General features: G+C 37.8%; 2 protein-coding genes across 2 annotated transcripts; one reads left to right on the forward strand and one right to left on the reverse strand.

Annotated features, from left to right (window-relative positions):
* Positions 1-2249: 2249 nt before the first annotated feature.
* Positions 2250-9411, forward strand: LOC101302790 (DNA repair protein complementing XP-C cells homolog). Its single transcript, XM_004289395.1, has 14 exons — positions 2250-2283; positions 2770-2882; positions 2972-3274; positions 3374-3466; positions 3912-4004; positions 4129-4227; positions 4469-4518; positions 4964-5166; positions 5244-5703; positions 6738-7116; positions 7236-7430; positions 7541-7687; positions 8238-8447; positions 8689-9411. Exons 1-14 carry the CDS (start codon positions 2250-2252, stop codon positions 9067-9069), a joined length of 2760 nt encoding a protein of 919 aa, XP_004289443.1. The 3' UTR covers positions 9070-9411.
* A 556-nt stretch (positions 9412-9967) lies between these two features.
* LOC101308614 (HMG-Y-related protein A-like) lies at positions 9968-11479 on the reverse strand. The gene is made up of 2 exons (XM_004288351.1): positions 11312-11479; positions 9968-10709 (listed from the first exon to the last, which is right to left on the reverse strand). Exons 1-2 carry the CDS (start codon positions 11360-11362, stop codon positions 10209-10211), a joined length of 552 nt encoding a protein of 183 aa, XP_004288399.1. The 5' UTR covers positions 11363-11479; the 3' UTR covers positions 9968-10208.
* Between the last annotated feature and the right edge of the window lie 5484 nt (positions 11480-16963).

Consider the following 16963-nt stretch of genomic DNA (forward strand, 5'->3'; position numbering starts at 1 on the left):
GTTCAGAAACGGACGTCTGCACTCGGCTTAAAGTGCGGACGTCCCTTCGTTCTCCACCCTCCGGCGCCAACGACGGTGCGCCTCCACCTCAGAAGACTCTAGCAGCGTCCCCGACCACTTTCCCTCCCCGCGAGTTCGTTCTTTTCCAGTTTTCAGGCGAGATTGATCTTGTTTGAAGTTTTGGGTGATCTCGCCGGAAAACTAGAAAAGAACGGACTCGCCGGGGAGGGAAAGTGGTCTGGGACGCTGTTGGAGTCTTCTGGGGTGGAGGCGCGCCGTCGTCGGCGCCGGAGGGTGGAGAACGGAGGGACGTCCACACTTTAAGGCCGGTGCGGACATCCGCTCCTGATCCGGCCTCTATATATATATAAAATGAACACATAAATAAAATTGATGTTCAAAAGAAAAGAAAAACTTATAGATTATTAGCCTTGGTCATAAACAATCTTGTTGCACCATAGACATATGGATCATCATGGAGTTCATAGAAGAAGAAGAAGAAAAAGAAAGATAAGAGCAAATTCGTGCTGATAACGTATTATAAACTAAGAAATGAGAGAGAGATAATAGAGAGAGATAGAATGTGGGATGAGGAAGAAGTGTCTCATTCATTCTCATTAGACCCTTTTATATAAGTGTAATGTTTATATCATAAGGACATAAGTTATGAATATTTACGTGGACATCCACATAATTATAATATTTACAACATTAAATAGATCACATATGCAATTAATAAAAAGGTGTTATTGGAAATTAAAGCTTTTAATTTATTATTATGACTTATTAAATATTGTGTAATATGAATGAAAATGAATTACTAATTTAATTACAATATTAACCAAACACCTACATGAAAATAACAAAACCTTTTTTCATTCCATATCAATACGGAAAGAAAAATAAATCATTTCTATATTTTGACATTCCTTCAAGCCAAACGGGGCTTAAGGTAATGGATAAATGTCAAGACCGTAAAAAAAAAACTTATGGAAAAAAAACCAGAGGAGAAATTTTATTAACACATCCCTAATTACTAGATACACATCACATACTTAATACACCACCTATTAATTTTATTGTTTTAACATTTTACTAAATATACATACCTAAACTTCCTACAATACCCTTATTTGAAAACACAATTTATTCACTAAATACACGACTCATTGACTGAATACACATACTTTTCTAGATTCGTTACTCAATTTATTCAAAAAAAAAGTTCACATTAGTGAGATTTTTCTCAAAACGTTTCATATTTCCTCGTACTGTTTCACCTTATTGACATCTTCCTCGAAGGTTTTTATTTTTTCTCTAAATATACATACCTAACTTTTATTAACACATCTCTAATTACTAAATACACATCTCATACTTAATACACCACCTATTAATTTTATTGTTTTAACATTTTACTAAATATACATACCTAAACTTCCTACAATACCCTTATTTGAAAACACAACTTATTCACACGACTCATTGACTAAATACACATACTTTTCTAGATTCGTTACTCAATTTATTCAAAAAAAAAAAGTTCACATTAGTGAGATTTTTCTCAAAACGTTTCATATTTCCTCGTACTGTTTCACCTCATTGACATCTTCCTCGAAGGTTTTTATTTTTTCTCTAAAGGGTTTCACCTTGTTAAGATCTTCCTCAAGGGATTTCTTTTATTAACACTATCTTCCATCGATTTTCCTCGACAAAATTTATTCTCAAAGAATCTCTTACTCAAACTGAGTTCAAGAATTCTTGAGTTTAACGAATCAAAACAAAACAAGACAATACATCACGTACTAAAGTCCTTAACGAAAATTTTAGCATTAGAATGCTCAATTTTGTGTAAAACTAAAAATTAATCAATTTTTGGGAACTATTGCATAGTATTCATATGTGGTGTCAAAATATTGGTACTCGATTTAAGCTAAAAATTAAAAAGTGTTAGAAATACAATAATTAATATGAATGTCTTAAACGAGATATTTTATTTATTTTTGATATAAATGTCTCTTTTGGTCATTTTACAAACCCACAAAGTCTTATATAATTTGTATAAAAAAAAAGATGTGTATGTAGCATTTAAAGATGTGTTAATAAAATTTCCCAAACGAGAGCCGGGGACAAAAACAAAGAAAGAAGAAAATAGACGGGGTTGGTGGTTTGGAAATAGAGATATAAAAAGAGCAACACCCTAATAATAAGAGTGGCGCGACCAGTTGGGCGCGGTGGCGGAAAGAAGAATGCGAAGCAAAAAAGAATCAGCATCCGCCTCAGGTTCGCTCCTCTTTGTATCTTCTGGTTCTGGTTCGTGTTTACTATTTACTCCAACTGGGTTTTATTCTGTTGTGATATATTTGCAAAAAATACCTTGAATTCACTCTAGTCTCCATTGGAATTGTAAGCAAAGAATGTACCCGGGTTTATATAATAATGCTATCTATAGATGGATGAGGATAGTGTCCGCTTGTTGGCCTCCCTTTGTAGTTTAGGGACATCTAAAGTGTGTTATACTCATCTATGTATCCATCTCGTTTTTGTTCATGCAGCAATTTACTCTTGTTTTTATTCTTTTTCGCTATCAAAGAAAATAAAGAATATGTTTATCCTTTGGGCAAGTAATTAAACTTTACATATCGGCAGCCACTTAGAGACTAGAGACTTTTAATGCCTATGGCTGGTTCTGTGTCATCAAAACTCATGTTGCTAAGGCGGGATTGTTTTGGGATGTTATAAAACTAGTGTAATGCATTTCGGTTTCAGGATCTCTGGGTGAATTATCAGAGGAGGCTGTGGCCAAACTTGTTAGACGTGCAAATAGAGGTGGGAAAAAGAAATTTGAGAGTCAACTTCATCCAAGTGATTTGATTGGAAAGGTCTGTTTGATTTATATTTGGTCCTTCCCTCCATTTTCTATGCCTGTTTATTTACTTATTTATTTATTTATTTATTATATCATTTTCAGCATGAGCCCGGGCCACAAAGAGACAAAAAAGATGTGGATGCAAGAGTTGCATCCAATGCCTTGGAGACTGAAGTTTGTAGCAGAGATGCTCTGCGAAAGGTATCTAGGGACACGAATGGTGACGAGGAAAGCTTTCAGTGCTCTTTTATGGATAGCAGGGAAGAACTGAATGACTCAGATTGGGAAGATGGCCCAGTTCCAATTTCAAATTCCATGGGTGGTCATGAAGTGACTATTGAAATAAATGAGACACCAGATTCCAGAAGACGGAAACGTAGTCGTCGGGCTTCGGTTGAAGATAAGGTACATCAAAGGTCTCAAATTAGCATTTGACATGGGATATATTTCATGATAATTCTAGTGTCCTGCACAAAGGTTTAATGTTCTCTGGTTTTCTTCCAGGAAGTGGCTGAACTTGTTCATAAGGCTCATTTACTCTGTTTGATTGCACGGGGAAGATTGATTGACAGAGCGTGTGATGATGCTCTTATTCAGGTTGTTTCTGGTAATTAGGATAACTAAAATGATCATTATACACACCGCATATTGATGCTCTTCTGGAGGTTATTTCTTGTAAATTAATCTAACTATTGTCACTGTGATGATCCAAGCATATGAAACTATTGTTGTATATTTGTATGTATTATTTTACTCCACGTTTTCTAAAGTTTACTAAAATAATGGGACACCAGTTCATTATCTTTTGACCAATTTTTGAGAGTGCTTGTTTGTTCTGGTAATTAGGAGCATAATGAAGAAAATACCTTTTCTGAGTTTGTTACTGAAGCACAATAGTTTTAAACTAATGATACTTGCTATCTTCAGGTTTTCTTTGTTTTTTTTTTTTTGGGGGGGGGGGGTTACGTTTTTTCTTTTATTTACTCTATCTCTCTCTATTGGGCACAGGAATTTACTTCCTGATATTTGATTACTGTGGCAGGCTTCCTTGCTTTCTCTTCTACCCGAACATTTGCTGCGTGTATCCAAGGTTGCAAAACTTACTGTGAAGCATTTGCTTCCCCTAGTCTTTTGGGTATGGTGTTAGTTTCACATGTTATTTTCCTGCATTTAGACTTGTGGACTTTAGTTCTAGGTTGATTATTGATGCATGCTTTGATTGCTTTCTTTGTTTTGTTTGCTGTGTTCCCAAACGTTAGTTCCAAAATAATTTCCGTGTTAGAACTACAAGTGTGAGGAGATCATTTCATTTGGCTCTGAACTTTGCCCTTGAAACTCGTGAAGGGACTCAAGAAGAGGTGAGTATTTCCTAATACAATCCCTAAAGGGTTTTTTAATTTCTGAAAACTCCTTTGAGTCAGTTATCTTATGTAGGCATAGTCAAGAGTATTGGACACAAACTAGCACTTATGATTTATTGGAGTCTATGATTGAAAATTATATATATATAGTGACAGTATCAGACTGAATTTTACTACTTCAGTGGCTGCATTGTTTACGTAAATCAATTACAGCTGTAAGATGTCATTTTTGTTGCAGATTGCTGCATTGTCTGTGGCACTGTTCAGAGCTTTGAATCTGACAACTCGGTATGATATTTATTCTGCCCAAAATGAGAATAATGGTATTCTTGCAGATAATCACTGCTTTTTTAATATAGCTATCTCATCTGAATCTGAAGTTAACATATCTTCATGTCTGCTTACTCTGTGTTTCACTTCTTTGTTTAAACAAAAGTTGCATTCATATATATCCCAATAATAATAGTGAGCAATTCCTGTTTTCAGAAAAAGTAGACAATTCATCTTCTACTTTTGATTGTTCTTTAACATTAGGTAATGCTTTTTTGAGTTCACTACTAGGAAGACATAAACGGCTGTGACTTGTAGAAGTTTGAACCAACAGATTCAGTGTCATGACATTTGGATCAGTCAATTGTATGCTCTTTACATTTAAAGAAGCTGACAACTAAGAAGAAAAAAAATCACACGGTTCATCCTTGTAATAGCATGTTTTGCAAACATTTATTTTCAGGTTGGTGTCCGTTTTGAATGTTGCCTCCTTAAAGCCAGAGGCTGACAAGACTGATTGGTCAAGTGAAGATGCAAGCAGATTGAGTAAGGGAATATTCAGCACTGCAACTCCAATGGTGGCTAGAAAAAATGTTCCTGTGTCTCCTGCTACAAGTAGTGAGAGAAACTCTGTCGGTGAAACTCCTCAGATTGGTTCATATAAATGTAAGGACTGCACCTTTTCAGTAGCAAAACTAGGCCCAAAGGTTCTTATGCTTATGAGTTGATTGTTAAAATGACAGATACTTTAGCTTGTGAGGAATGGAATGATATCTCTGAAGCATGCCATACTAAGAAATCAAAGGAATTAAAGAGAAGAGGGGATCTTGAGTTTGAAATGCAGATGCAAATGGCTCTTTCCGCCACTGCAGTTCCGACTGCGGATATAAAATTAGGTTCAGACAATAATGACTCAGATAGTAATGTTGCAAAAAGATTGAAAAGAACTGTATGTGAAGAATCACAATTTTCCTCCCAGAGTATTTCTACTGCAGTTGGATCGAGAAAAGAAGGATCACCATTGTACTGGGCAGAAGTGTACTGCAATGGGGAAAACTTGACCGGAAAGTGGCTGCATATTGATGCTATTAATGCAATTATTGATGGAGAACAGAAGGTCGAAGCTGTAGCTGCTGCATGCAAAACACCTTTGAGATATGTAGTTGCTTTTGCTGGTAACGGGGCTAAAGACGTGACTCGCAGGTTATTGTTTGCCTTTGATTTAATCTGATTTCAGTATTTTTATTATTATGGCATGCAGTCAATTTTTTTACATACTTTCTCATACATTATCAGCTTCCTACTGCAGAGTGTGAATCTGTACCGTGGGAGTAGTTCTGAGTCCAGACATTTTGTTGTCATTTTCTTCTCAAAATGGAAAAGATTAAATTTGCGTTTTTTTGGTGGAGGGATAACTTCTGCATCTTTTTTGCATGTAGCTTACCAACCCAACCCAAGCCTCTAACACAAACAAGTCTGTTGAGGTTCTCTAGGCACTGTAGATTGCTGATGGATATAAAATAAGGCCTAGGATAAGTTTGTCTGTGTCTTGCTTTTTTCCTCTCTTTTGTACATCTGGTCTTCATCTCTGGTTGTACATATCTATGCTTTAGCCTATAGGAGCTGAACCATTTCATTAATTGGGTACCAAGTGCAAAAACAAAAGAGGCTCTGGCAATCATGGTCTACCACAAGAAGTGACAGTATGATTTATTTTTCTTCACACTATGATTTAACCTGTACAATTTCCTTTTTCCAACTACTTACAAAAAGCAGATCCGGTAATGCCTAAAACTTGCGAAGTGAGCACTTAGCCTTCAGCGTAAACCAATCAAAACTTGACATTCACAGTATATTAAACACATTAACCATATTTAATCTGGAATAAGTTTGAGTTTTCCACAGCTTTGGGTGAGGAACTAGAGAATATTTGCCTCACATTTGCCAAAAATATTATTAATAAAGGTTATCCCCATTTCTGTTCAAGACTATAGGAGGGCCTTTATATTGAATCTTGTAGATCGCTGTGTGCAAGCTTGAAGTTGTTGTATCATTTGATACTAGCACACATGTATTTCTAACATGTAACTGAATTTTCTGTTGATTGGATCATTTTGATAAAACACTGTTTTCTTTAATATATTTATTGTTCATTTGTCCTAGAGTTGTATGGTTACTGTTATAGGTGTTTTTTGGTTACTTAGTGGTATCAGCATGGTCATATACTCATATCACAGGTACTGTCTCAAGTGGTATCAGATAGCATCTCAACGAGTAGATCCAATTTGGTGGGATCAGGTATTGGCACCACTGAGAGACTTAGAGGTGAGAGCAACAGGAGGCATGGTCTTTTTGGAGAAAGAACACACCGGTTCCTCATCTGAACATATTATAGAAAATTTTCTGAACATCTCTGGCAGTGCAGAAATGTCCACACCGGTTCCAAGTAATGTCCACTTGAACGCGAAGTCTAGCCTAGAAGGCTCAAAAGATTCTGGAAAGGGGCTTGGCGTAGAATCTTCTTCGAGGAGTGTTGAGATTGCTACCAGGAACTCCCTTGAGGAAATGGAATTGGAAACTAGGTCATTAACTGAACCTCTTCCAACGAATCAACAGGTAGTGAATTGGTATATATCGTTTTATTTATTTATTTATTTATATATAATTCTTACGACGCTTCAATTGCATAGTTACAAGGGTTTTACTTTGTGCAACATCTGGACTTCCATCTGCAGGCCTATAAAAACCATCACCTTTATGCTATTGAAAAATGGCTTACCAAGCATCAGGTACTTCATCCGAAAGGGCCAATTTTGGGGTTTTGTTCCGGTCATCCAGTTTACCCTAGGACATGTGTGCAAACTCTGAAGTCAAAACACAAATGGCTTAGGGAGGGGCTGCAAGTTAAACCAAATGAGCATCCTGTCAAGGTCTGGTTTGGTTGATATTATGTGGAATACATTGTGATGCAGTAAGACTGTTAGGTTTATTTGTCGTTGTCATTTACAATAGCCTCACTCCTCCGATGTTGATTCCCCAGGAGCTGAAACGTTCTATCAAGGTTCAAAAAGTTCTTGAAGACGATGGTATCGTTGGGGGCAATTCAATTGCAACTATAGAACTTTATGGGAAGTGGCAACTTGAACCACTGCATCTGCCTCATGCTATCAATGGAAAAGTACCAAAGGTATATTGCATCCAATTTTTCAGTGGACATGTATTGCAAGTGCAGATGGGTGATGAATAAGCATCATTTTCCCTTGTATAGAAGTGGTAGATAATACTTTACTTTTCCTTCCATGTTACACTGTACATATACAGAAAGTCGGAAAAGTAACACTACTTGCTTTAAAATGCATTTTCAACACTCTGTTTTTCATTATAAACATACTTCTACTAAGAAAATAGACTAAGAAAATAGAGTTTTAATACAACGGACTAGGAGTCAACTGAGCAATGTTAGTAGGAATGTAGGACAAGTAGCAGGAACCTGCACAACAGAACTAGTGGATTCACCTTAACTTTTATAAATGGAAGTAACTAATAAAACTATGCTGATAGAAAATAGTCTAAAAGGAATAATCACTATGCTCCCTCATTCTTATTTCTACAGCAGGTTGAAAGTGCATTACTTCATTAATTAAATACTTTATTTTTTGATTAAAATTAATTAAATACTTGTTTATTTTCTTAATGGAGGTTTATTATTTCTGACCAAGAGCATATTTGATTTATAGAATGATCATGGTAATGTGGAAGTATGGTCTGAGAAGTGCCTTCCACCAGGGACTGTGTATTTGAGGTTACCAAGGGTGTTTTCGGTTGCCAAGAGACTAGAAATTGATTACGCTCCCGCCATGGTTGATTTTGAATTCAAAAACGGTCAATCATATCCTGTCTTTGATGGTATAGTAGTGTGTGCTGAGTTCAAGGATGCAATATTGGAGGTAAACTGGACTGCAACTTTTGAGTGTATTAAGGTCTTCAATAACTTTACAATTCTGTTTGCTTTTATATATTATGTTCTTTGACGAACAATTTGAACTTGTCCTGGTAAACATGTTTTTCATTTTGGCTTCTCTGAAGATGATCTATTCTTTGGGCATTTTGAGAATGTTTATTTTTCTTCATCAATTTCTTGTTTTCTTGCTTCAATCCTGACCAAAGCTGTTGTTAATCATCGTTTAGGCTTATGCAGAGGAACGGGACAGAAGAGAGGCTGTAGAAAAGAAAAAATATGAAATGCAAGCTATTTCACGTTGGTATCAGCTTTTGTCTTCCATTGTAACTCGGCAGAGGATACAAAACCGTTACGGGGAGTCTGCATTTACAGTATCAGCTGAGACTGAAAATGTTAGTAAACTAGATGTAAAGCTTGGTGGTGGTAATGATGAGGAGGCTCTTGGATGCCAGCAAGGCCTACATAAAAATACACTGGATGATCGTTCTAGCATGCTGGAAAACCATGAGCATGTATTCTTGACAGAAAACCAGAGTTTTGATAAAGACAACTTGGTGGTTACAAAGAGATGTCTCTGTGGATTTTCAGTGCAAGTGGAAGAACTATAGCATCCCCACTGAACAAATATCCACAGAGATGTCTCTGTGGATATTCATCAGAGTTAAACTTATCGTGCTTGTTGCAATCTAAGAGTATTTGAGAATTACCAGTCGAACGCCTTTGCAAAGGCTGAGCTCACAATGGAAAAACGAACTACCATCTGCTTTTGACATTCTAAGCCCATTCTGACTAATTATAAGGCGAGTTAGATGTACAATAGTGGTGTACAAAAATTTGATGCTTTCCTTTTTCCCAAGAATTGGCAAGAGTACTATTCTTTTGCTTTGTGGCCTTTTGTTTTGTTTTGAGTCGACAATTAAAGAGCAAAGTAGAAATGGAGAGAATACATGAAATCCTCATTTGAAATCCCATTCCAAACGTGAATGCCACTTCCCATCTCTTCACAATCTAACGCTGTGAGAATTACCCTAATCACTTCCACTATTGAAATTTGGCACAATATTAGAGATGACCGTAAAGACATGAAATCCCAATCACAAATACAAGGGTAAAATACCGTATAGTCTTTTGTTCTTGTGGTTTTATTTTAATTTGAATAATCCTTAAAATCATGATTTTTCATCTAAATGGTTATTTCGTCAATTTTCTCGGTTAAATTGCTGATATGACTGTTAAAATTTACAATGTCTTTAACAACCACGTCAGTATCCTAGCAGAAAAAATTGACGGAAAAACTATTTGGATGAAAAATCGTGTACTTTTTTTTTTTTTAACTTTTTATTAAATTACTCACACCCTACGTATGTCAATGAGGTTTGAACCTATGACGTCAAAGTTGTTAGTTAACCACTTTAACCAACCACGCCACGGTTCACCGACATGAAAAATTGTGACTTTAAAGACCATTCAGATTAAAATGAAACCATAAGGACTGAACAGATATGACTTCAAACCACAAGAACTAAACAAATTTCAATTCTACTACCAATAACAGTCATGTCTCCTCCATGACTTTATAACCAGAAACCAGTGGAACCTCAAATGACAACTTCATTACACATTGTTCAGACAGTTAAGATAGCACGACACAACTAAACTAAAGCACAGCTTTGAATCCTACACAGAGAATGGGGATGTAGAGAGACTAAGAACACTAAAACAGTACCACTAATAGCACACTAAACATCTACTGCTGAATGCTCACTTCAGTCAATGAATCCTTCACCTTTGGAGGTCTACCCCTCGGCCTCCCAGTCACCGAGTTTGTTGTGGTTGTCGAGCCACTTAAACCTCCAGTGGGGCGAGCCATCTTCCTTGGTCGTCCTCTTGGTTTCTCACTTCCTGGAGATGCCTTGACCTTGGGAGGTCTTGGGGGCGCATCCGGATCCTTAGGTGGGCGTCCCCTGGGCCTTCCAGAGGCCAAGTCAGCAGCCTGTACCTGATCTGGATCCTTGGGTTTTGGGGGCCTCCCACGTCCCCGTCTCGGTGGTGCATTCGGGTCTGCCTTTGTGTAGTTGTTTTTCCAGAAAACCAGCTCACCGCTATCTTTCATTTTGCTGAGGTGATCAGACAGTAGTGCAGAGTGCCCGGCAGGCAATTCCCCATAAGTTGATTCAATGTATCTTGATATTGAGGATTTGTTTGAGCCATTACTCTCATTCAAACCTTCAATGGCCTTCAGAATCATCTGAAATATAACAAACTCAGACATTAACAAAAACTTATCGCTTCACATTTCGAAATTGCTTACTTCCCCTCGTACAATATAAGAAAAAAACAAAAAACAAAAAAATGGTGGTGAATGAACCCAATTTTTATTTTTGAACTATGACGGAATTGGGATGGCCGTCAGTCTTAACTATTGGTTCTCAGAAAACCCAATTTTTATGTTTTTTTTTTTGGGCATTTGAAGTTTCAAATGATGGAAAGCAGAACCAAAGCAGTGAAACATAATGAAAATTATTAAATTAAATTTCTTTGACAGAAAGAATTGGAGCAAATTGATACCTGGCTAGCTCAGCATACCCAGAATAATTGAGAATGAAAAATCATTTACGATGACATGCATAATTTCTAGGGAACACAACAAACGCTCTAATTTTATCAATAAAAAAATGCAGGAACCATCTTAAAGCTTCATAAACACCAAACCCAGAAATGAACAAACAACTGTGAGAAACAAGAAATTCAGGAGCAAGCAACCAAGATTTCAACAGAAATGTGAAAAACAACACAGGAAGTAGTAAAAAGAAAAAGAAAAAAAAAGTTGAGAGGAGAGAGAAAGAGCACCTCAGGGTAAGGAGGAAGGGATGGGGGTTTCTTGACCTCTTCAGTCGCCATGAAATTTGCAGAAGAAGGAAATCTTCACTCTCTCAGTCTCAGTTGTCACTTCTCCTCGGCTACACGCTACAGGAGGCCTTTTGTTCAAATTTCAGATGTTAACACTCGAGATTTGGAGAAGCCAGATTTAAAGCCACCAAAGGATAAATACCCAATTCTCTCTACTTTTCCAATCGACGGCTGGAAATCATGGACTGGACAATGCAACGGTTCAGAGAGACTGTCCTCTGCCACCACGCGGATCGCTCACGTGTCATTTGCTTATTTTTCCATGAGGTTATTTCTTCTTATTATCATTTCAAAAGCATTATCAGGAAGTCGTTCATTGATTCATAATTCCACATAAGCTTCCAATTCATCATCAAAATACATATATAAAGTGTTAAACAATGACAAGTGTGATCCGTGAATCAATCTTACACTGATATTGTCTTAACTTAACCACCTTCAAAGTGTTGGGTTTTAATCACAAAAGATCTCGGTACAATTGAGCATAATCCACCCACTTATAAGATATATTTTTTTTGTCACTTTTCTGATGTGGAATCTATTCCTCTCCCTCACGTGCAACCTGACTCAAGGTTTGCACGTGGAATGAATTGAAACGGAACAAATCAAGGGACACTTTGTGACAATTCAATCGAAACTTTCCAGTGGCGAGATAAGAACCCTGAATTGGGCAAGAGATACAACTTAGTTGGGCCCATGAGAATTGGAGAAGTATTTGGAGAGGGACCCGCTCTGATACAATGTTAACCAGCAACAAGTGTGGCTCGTGGATCAATTTTGCACTGATATTGTCTCAACTTAACCACCTTTAAGGTGTTGGGTTTTAATCACAAAAAGGCTCAGTACAATTGAGTATGATACACCCACTTATAAGATATAATTTATTTGCCACTTTTCTGATGTGAGATCTATTCCTCTCCAACACATCTAACATAAAAGAGACCCTACATCATTTAAAATTGGAATTTAAATGCGAAACTTAGTGCAACATTTCGTCGGGTCTTGAAAAGTTAGAATTTATGGGAGAAGAGATGGGAAATTGAGAGAGGATGAAAAAATTCGAAGGATTGTGAGCAATTTATAATTAAGGAAACAAGGTCCAAACAGTGTCTGACCTTTTAAGAAAACAAAATTTTCGTATCTAACGTTTCAAAAACTTCAAAACGGTGTTTCACGTTTTTGACCTTGACATAAGTTCAGTGTCTGGGGACGTTAGCTTTGTTAAAAATATTGACGGTAGGACATATTTTTATTCTAAAATGACTAGTTTACCCTTTTTGTTTAATTATCTCTTTTAATATAATAAAAAAAAGGAAAAATACCCATTTAGTACTAATTTAAACCTCTCATTTCCCATTCCAATGACAATCTTTTTCATTAGCCCATTTCAATATAAGGTAACCTTTTTTATGCCCAAATACACAAATCTTTACTAAAGTCTTAACAAACCATATTATTTTAAGATTATTTTGCCCTCACCCCTTAAACATGCATAGAGAGAGAAAATGAAAGAGAGAATAGTTGGCCGGAATCTCACCGGACTCTGGTCACCGGCCGCCGAACTCCGATCACCGGAATTTCCCGATCGCCAGACTCCGGTCACCGGAATTTCCCCTGTAACTAGTTACTGACCCCCAATAACCAGTTATTGACCAGTTAATGACCCCTAATAACCAGTTACTGACCAGTTACTAACACCTAGTAACCAGTTACTGACCCCCAATAACTGAGTACTGATCCCTAATAATTAGTTACTGACCCACAATAATCTAATTATTTCAGCTTAATGTGATAGAACAAAAAAAATACTAGAAAATAATCAAGTTACTGACCCTAATAATCAAATTACTGACCTCTAATAACTTGATTACTGACCCCTAATAATAGCTACTAACCCTAAATAATAGTTATTGATCCCCAGTAATCACCCCCAAATTGATATTTTCATGTAGATAAGGCTCTAAATGCAAACAATTTCATCCAAATAAACAAAGCATAAGTACACAAAATGCACACACGCAAATAAACATTGCTCTGATTTGGTCAAAAAAAAAATATTTACTCTGGGCACCCAACTGGAATTTCGTCCTCCTCCAAAGCATAGACTCTCTTTGAGGCTCAGCCTGCTCTTGCTGCTCCTCAGTGCCACTGCTTGATTCTCAGATCCTCCTCTCTTTGCCTCGCCAACGAAGCTTGACCAATCGCCTTAAATTCCGGCACACCACTTGGATCTCGACCAGCCAATCGTTGAAGTCCTTCATCACCTTGCGTTCGATGAACCACCGAATCTTCTTCTCCAGCATCTGCTTGATCTTAGATGACTGCGTTTTTTTTCCAAGAAGACAACCAGATCTGGAGGTTACAACGAAGGCGGCGGCCAAACAGGTCGGGGTCGTGGCAGAGGACGCCAACAGGTGAAGACGACGACGTCTCCATCTCCTTGACCGGAGTTGATGGAGGCGGTTACCAGAGATGAGAAAGACAAAGATAGGAGCGCCGATCTGGTAGAGGCAGAGTCGTGGGTGATGGCATAGTCGCCGGTACAATTTGTCGGTGATGGCGTCATTGGTGACATCGTTGACGAGAGAGAGAGAGAGAGGTGTAGTAAGTTTGAGATCTAGTGAGATAAATGAGATAGATAGGTTAGTTGAATGAGATAAGAATAGAATGGTCTTTTACTTAAGAATCATTGAAATGGGCATGGACATAGGATACTTTAATTTACATGTTTTTGTGTATTTGGGCATTTTACCTTAAAAAAAAAACAAAAAAGTGATGGTGGTCGTTTTTTGTTGTCTAAGTCCAAGACTGAGACTTGGCCTTTTTTTTATTAAAGGAGATGTAAGAGAAGAAGAGGAGGGTGTTTGATGATGAGGAGCGTTTGTTGGGCTGAGACATTAAACTCTTTGCAACGAAACATTGTATGAGTGACAGAGATCAGAGTTATAGAGCAGAGCAGAAGGACATCCAAAGTTCCCCCCCTATGTTCGACGAATCCGTATTCGACACCCCTAGCGATAACTAGTTCAACCAGCCCACCGACAAAGACCCTCAGTATTGATCTTCCACATGACTCAGGTAGCCTTTACCGATATGGAGTTCCACGACGCCCCCAAAACGTCGACCTCTCCGTTACTCCGGAGATCATCTATATTGGTCTCCAAACCAAATCAATATGCACAGAGAAAAATCCAAATTATAAAGTGAGAGATTTTGCTTTCTTTACGGCTTTGTAATTCGATATTCATGGATGGTGATCGGTGATAGCTAATGGTTATATTGTTGCTTGCGAGAAGAAAGAAGAGTTAGATTGCTTCTCAGAAGGTTCAGACATAAGAGACGGTTTGATGGTGTTTCAGATTCCAAGTAGTGGGATTTGGTTGCTGAGTAGTATGAAATGCATTCGAGTTTAGGTGGGGATATGAAGTTGGTTTACTCAAACTATATGCATGTGCTTGATAGGCTTGTGGAGAATAAAAATTTAGAATGGAATTTTGTAGTAGTGTGTCTTTGATTTTGGCGAAGCAATGGATGAATTTGCAGTTGTTTCGTGAGAGAGAGAGATAGAAAAAGGTAAAAGTATCTTCAAACACTAAGAGCGAGTCCAACAGCTTCCCTATATTTTCTACATAATAGGGAAGCAAAACTTAAAATCTCTAAAAATTTTGTATACCAAATCCAACAGTTTCCTTATTTTAAAGATTCAAATATTTATTACAACAACAATCCTCATTTATTACCAAGGTTCTAAAAGTCGGCGCCTAAGGCCGCCTAGGCGGCGCTTAGGCACTGGGAAGAGCAAGACCGTTCCGATTATGGCCTATTCGGAGCTTCTGGGCGGAAGGAAGAAAATCGGCCACCTAGACGGCCTTGGCGACGCCTGGGCGGACTGGGCGGTGCCTAGGCGGCTCTGATTATGCGACTGTTTTTTTTTTTTTTAATCTCCACAATTCAAAATCAAGCTACACATCGTCTATACTATCTCTATTTCTCTTCAATACGACCACCACATCGTCGTCTCTCCTCTTTCCGACACGGCTTGGTAAAGATCTGGGTTTCTAAAGAAAAGAATAGAGAAGAAGGATTCCAGATCTGGGTTTATAAAGAAAAGAATAGAGAAGATCTGGGTATCTAAAGGAGTGTAAAGAGAAGGATCATACGAACATGTAGACGATGAGAGAAAACTATGGTGATGCTACAGATTAGAAGAAACAGATTTGAAGAATATTGCCAAGCCAAATTGCATAACTCAAGAACATGGTGGTTCGTCTTTTCCGTTTTTTATTCTGAGAAAAAATGGGGTCTAGAAGTGGGAGTTCCCTAGACGTATAGAGGTATTCTTAGTCTCTTAAATATGTGATGGAATAGAGGAAAATAAATTGTTAGACCCGCAGATAAGTATTTTAAAACATTATATCACCTTTGGTATATTTATTTATATAATTCTTTGTTATTAAAAATAAAATAAATACAAAAATACAAATCCGATTAATCCCCGATTAATCTTTTGAGCGTTGTCCGCCCGACTAACATCCAGCGTTTTTTAGAACCTTGTTTATTACAATATAATAAGTATAAAAATATAAAAGTTTATTTTTTTAGAATAAATTATGTTTTCTTCTTATCTTTGAGCCTTAAAGAATGTGCAACATTCAATTCTTCTTTCCCTAAATATTTTTAGGGAATTTGTAAATATAGGGAAGCAAAGCTTATCTTTCATCTCTTTCCCTATTTTAGGGAATGAGATAGGGAAGCTGTTGGAGTGGAAAATGACTCAATATTCCACAAAATAGAGAAAATCAAAGAATTTAGGGAATCTGTTGGACTTGCTCTGATCTTAGGTCGGGATCAGAACGTAAGACACTGTTTTAAAGTTTTTAAAACGTGAGATACGAAAGTTTTGCTTCTCTAAAATGTCAGAAATTGTTTGGACATTTTTTCTTAAATTAACGCAACAAGGAATATACTAAGATTGAATGTCATGCCGTTTTTATTGTGTTATTACTATATTTTTCTTAATTAACATATTAGTATAATATATATATAGGCCGGTTCTGAAGTGCACGTGCGCACTTTGCTTAAAGTGCGCATGTCCCTGCGTTCGCCACCGTCCGGCACCGACGACGGCCTCCACCCTAGAAGACTCTAGCAGCGTCCCCGACCACTTTCCCTCCCCGGCGAGTCTGTTCTTTTCCAGTTTTCCGGCGAGATCACCCAAGATCGACTTTGTTTGAAGTTTTGGGTGATCTCGCCGGAAAACTGGAAAAAAACGGACTCGTCGGGAAGGGAAAGTGGTCGGAGACGCTGCTGGAGTCTTCTGGGGTGGAGGCGCGCCCTCGCCGGCGCCGTACGGTGGCGAACGGAGGGACGTGCACACTTTAAGGAAAGTGTGCACGTGCGCTTTGGAATGTTTCTGTATATATATATATACATATACAGGCCGTCTCTGCTACGGACGTCCGCACCGTTTTACGATGCAGATTTTCGTCCATTTGCCACCGTACGGTGCCGGGCGAGGGCGCGCCTCCACCCTAGCGGACTCCAGCAGCTTCCCCGACTCTTTTCATCTCCGGCGAGTTCGCCGAATTCCAA

This window comes from Fragaria vesca, linkage group LG1, assembly GCF_000184155.1.
Source record: "Fragaria vesca subsp. vesca linkage group LG1, FraVesHawaii_1.0, whole genome shotgun sequence".
Lineage (NCBI taxonomy): Eukaryota > Viridiplantae > Streptophyta > Magnoliopsida > Rosales > Rosaceae > Fragaria > Fragaria vesca.

Coding starts and splice junctions, on each gene's coding strand:
- LOC101302790 (XM_004289395.1), top strand. CDS start 2,250: ATGCGAAGCAAAAAAGAATCAGCATCCGCCTCAG. Junction 4,005..4,128: donor TGCTTCCCCTAGTCTTTTGG/GTATGGTGTTAG, acceptor CCCAAACGTTAG/TTCCAAAATAATTTCCGTGT. Junction 7,431..7,540: donor CAAATGAGCATCCTGTCAAG/GTCTGGTTTGGT, acceptor TTGATTCCCCAG/GAGCTGAAACGTTCTATCAA.
- LOC101308614 (XM_004288351.1), bottom strand. CDS start 11,362: ATGGCGACTGAAGAGGTCAAGAAACCCCCATCCCTTCCTCCTTACCCT. Junction 10,710..11,311: donor CCCTTCCTCCTTACCCTGAG/GTGCTCTTTCTC, acceptor GTTATATTTCAG/ATGATTCTGAAGGCCATTGA.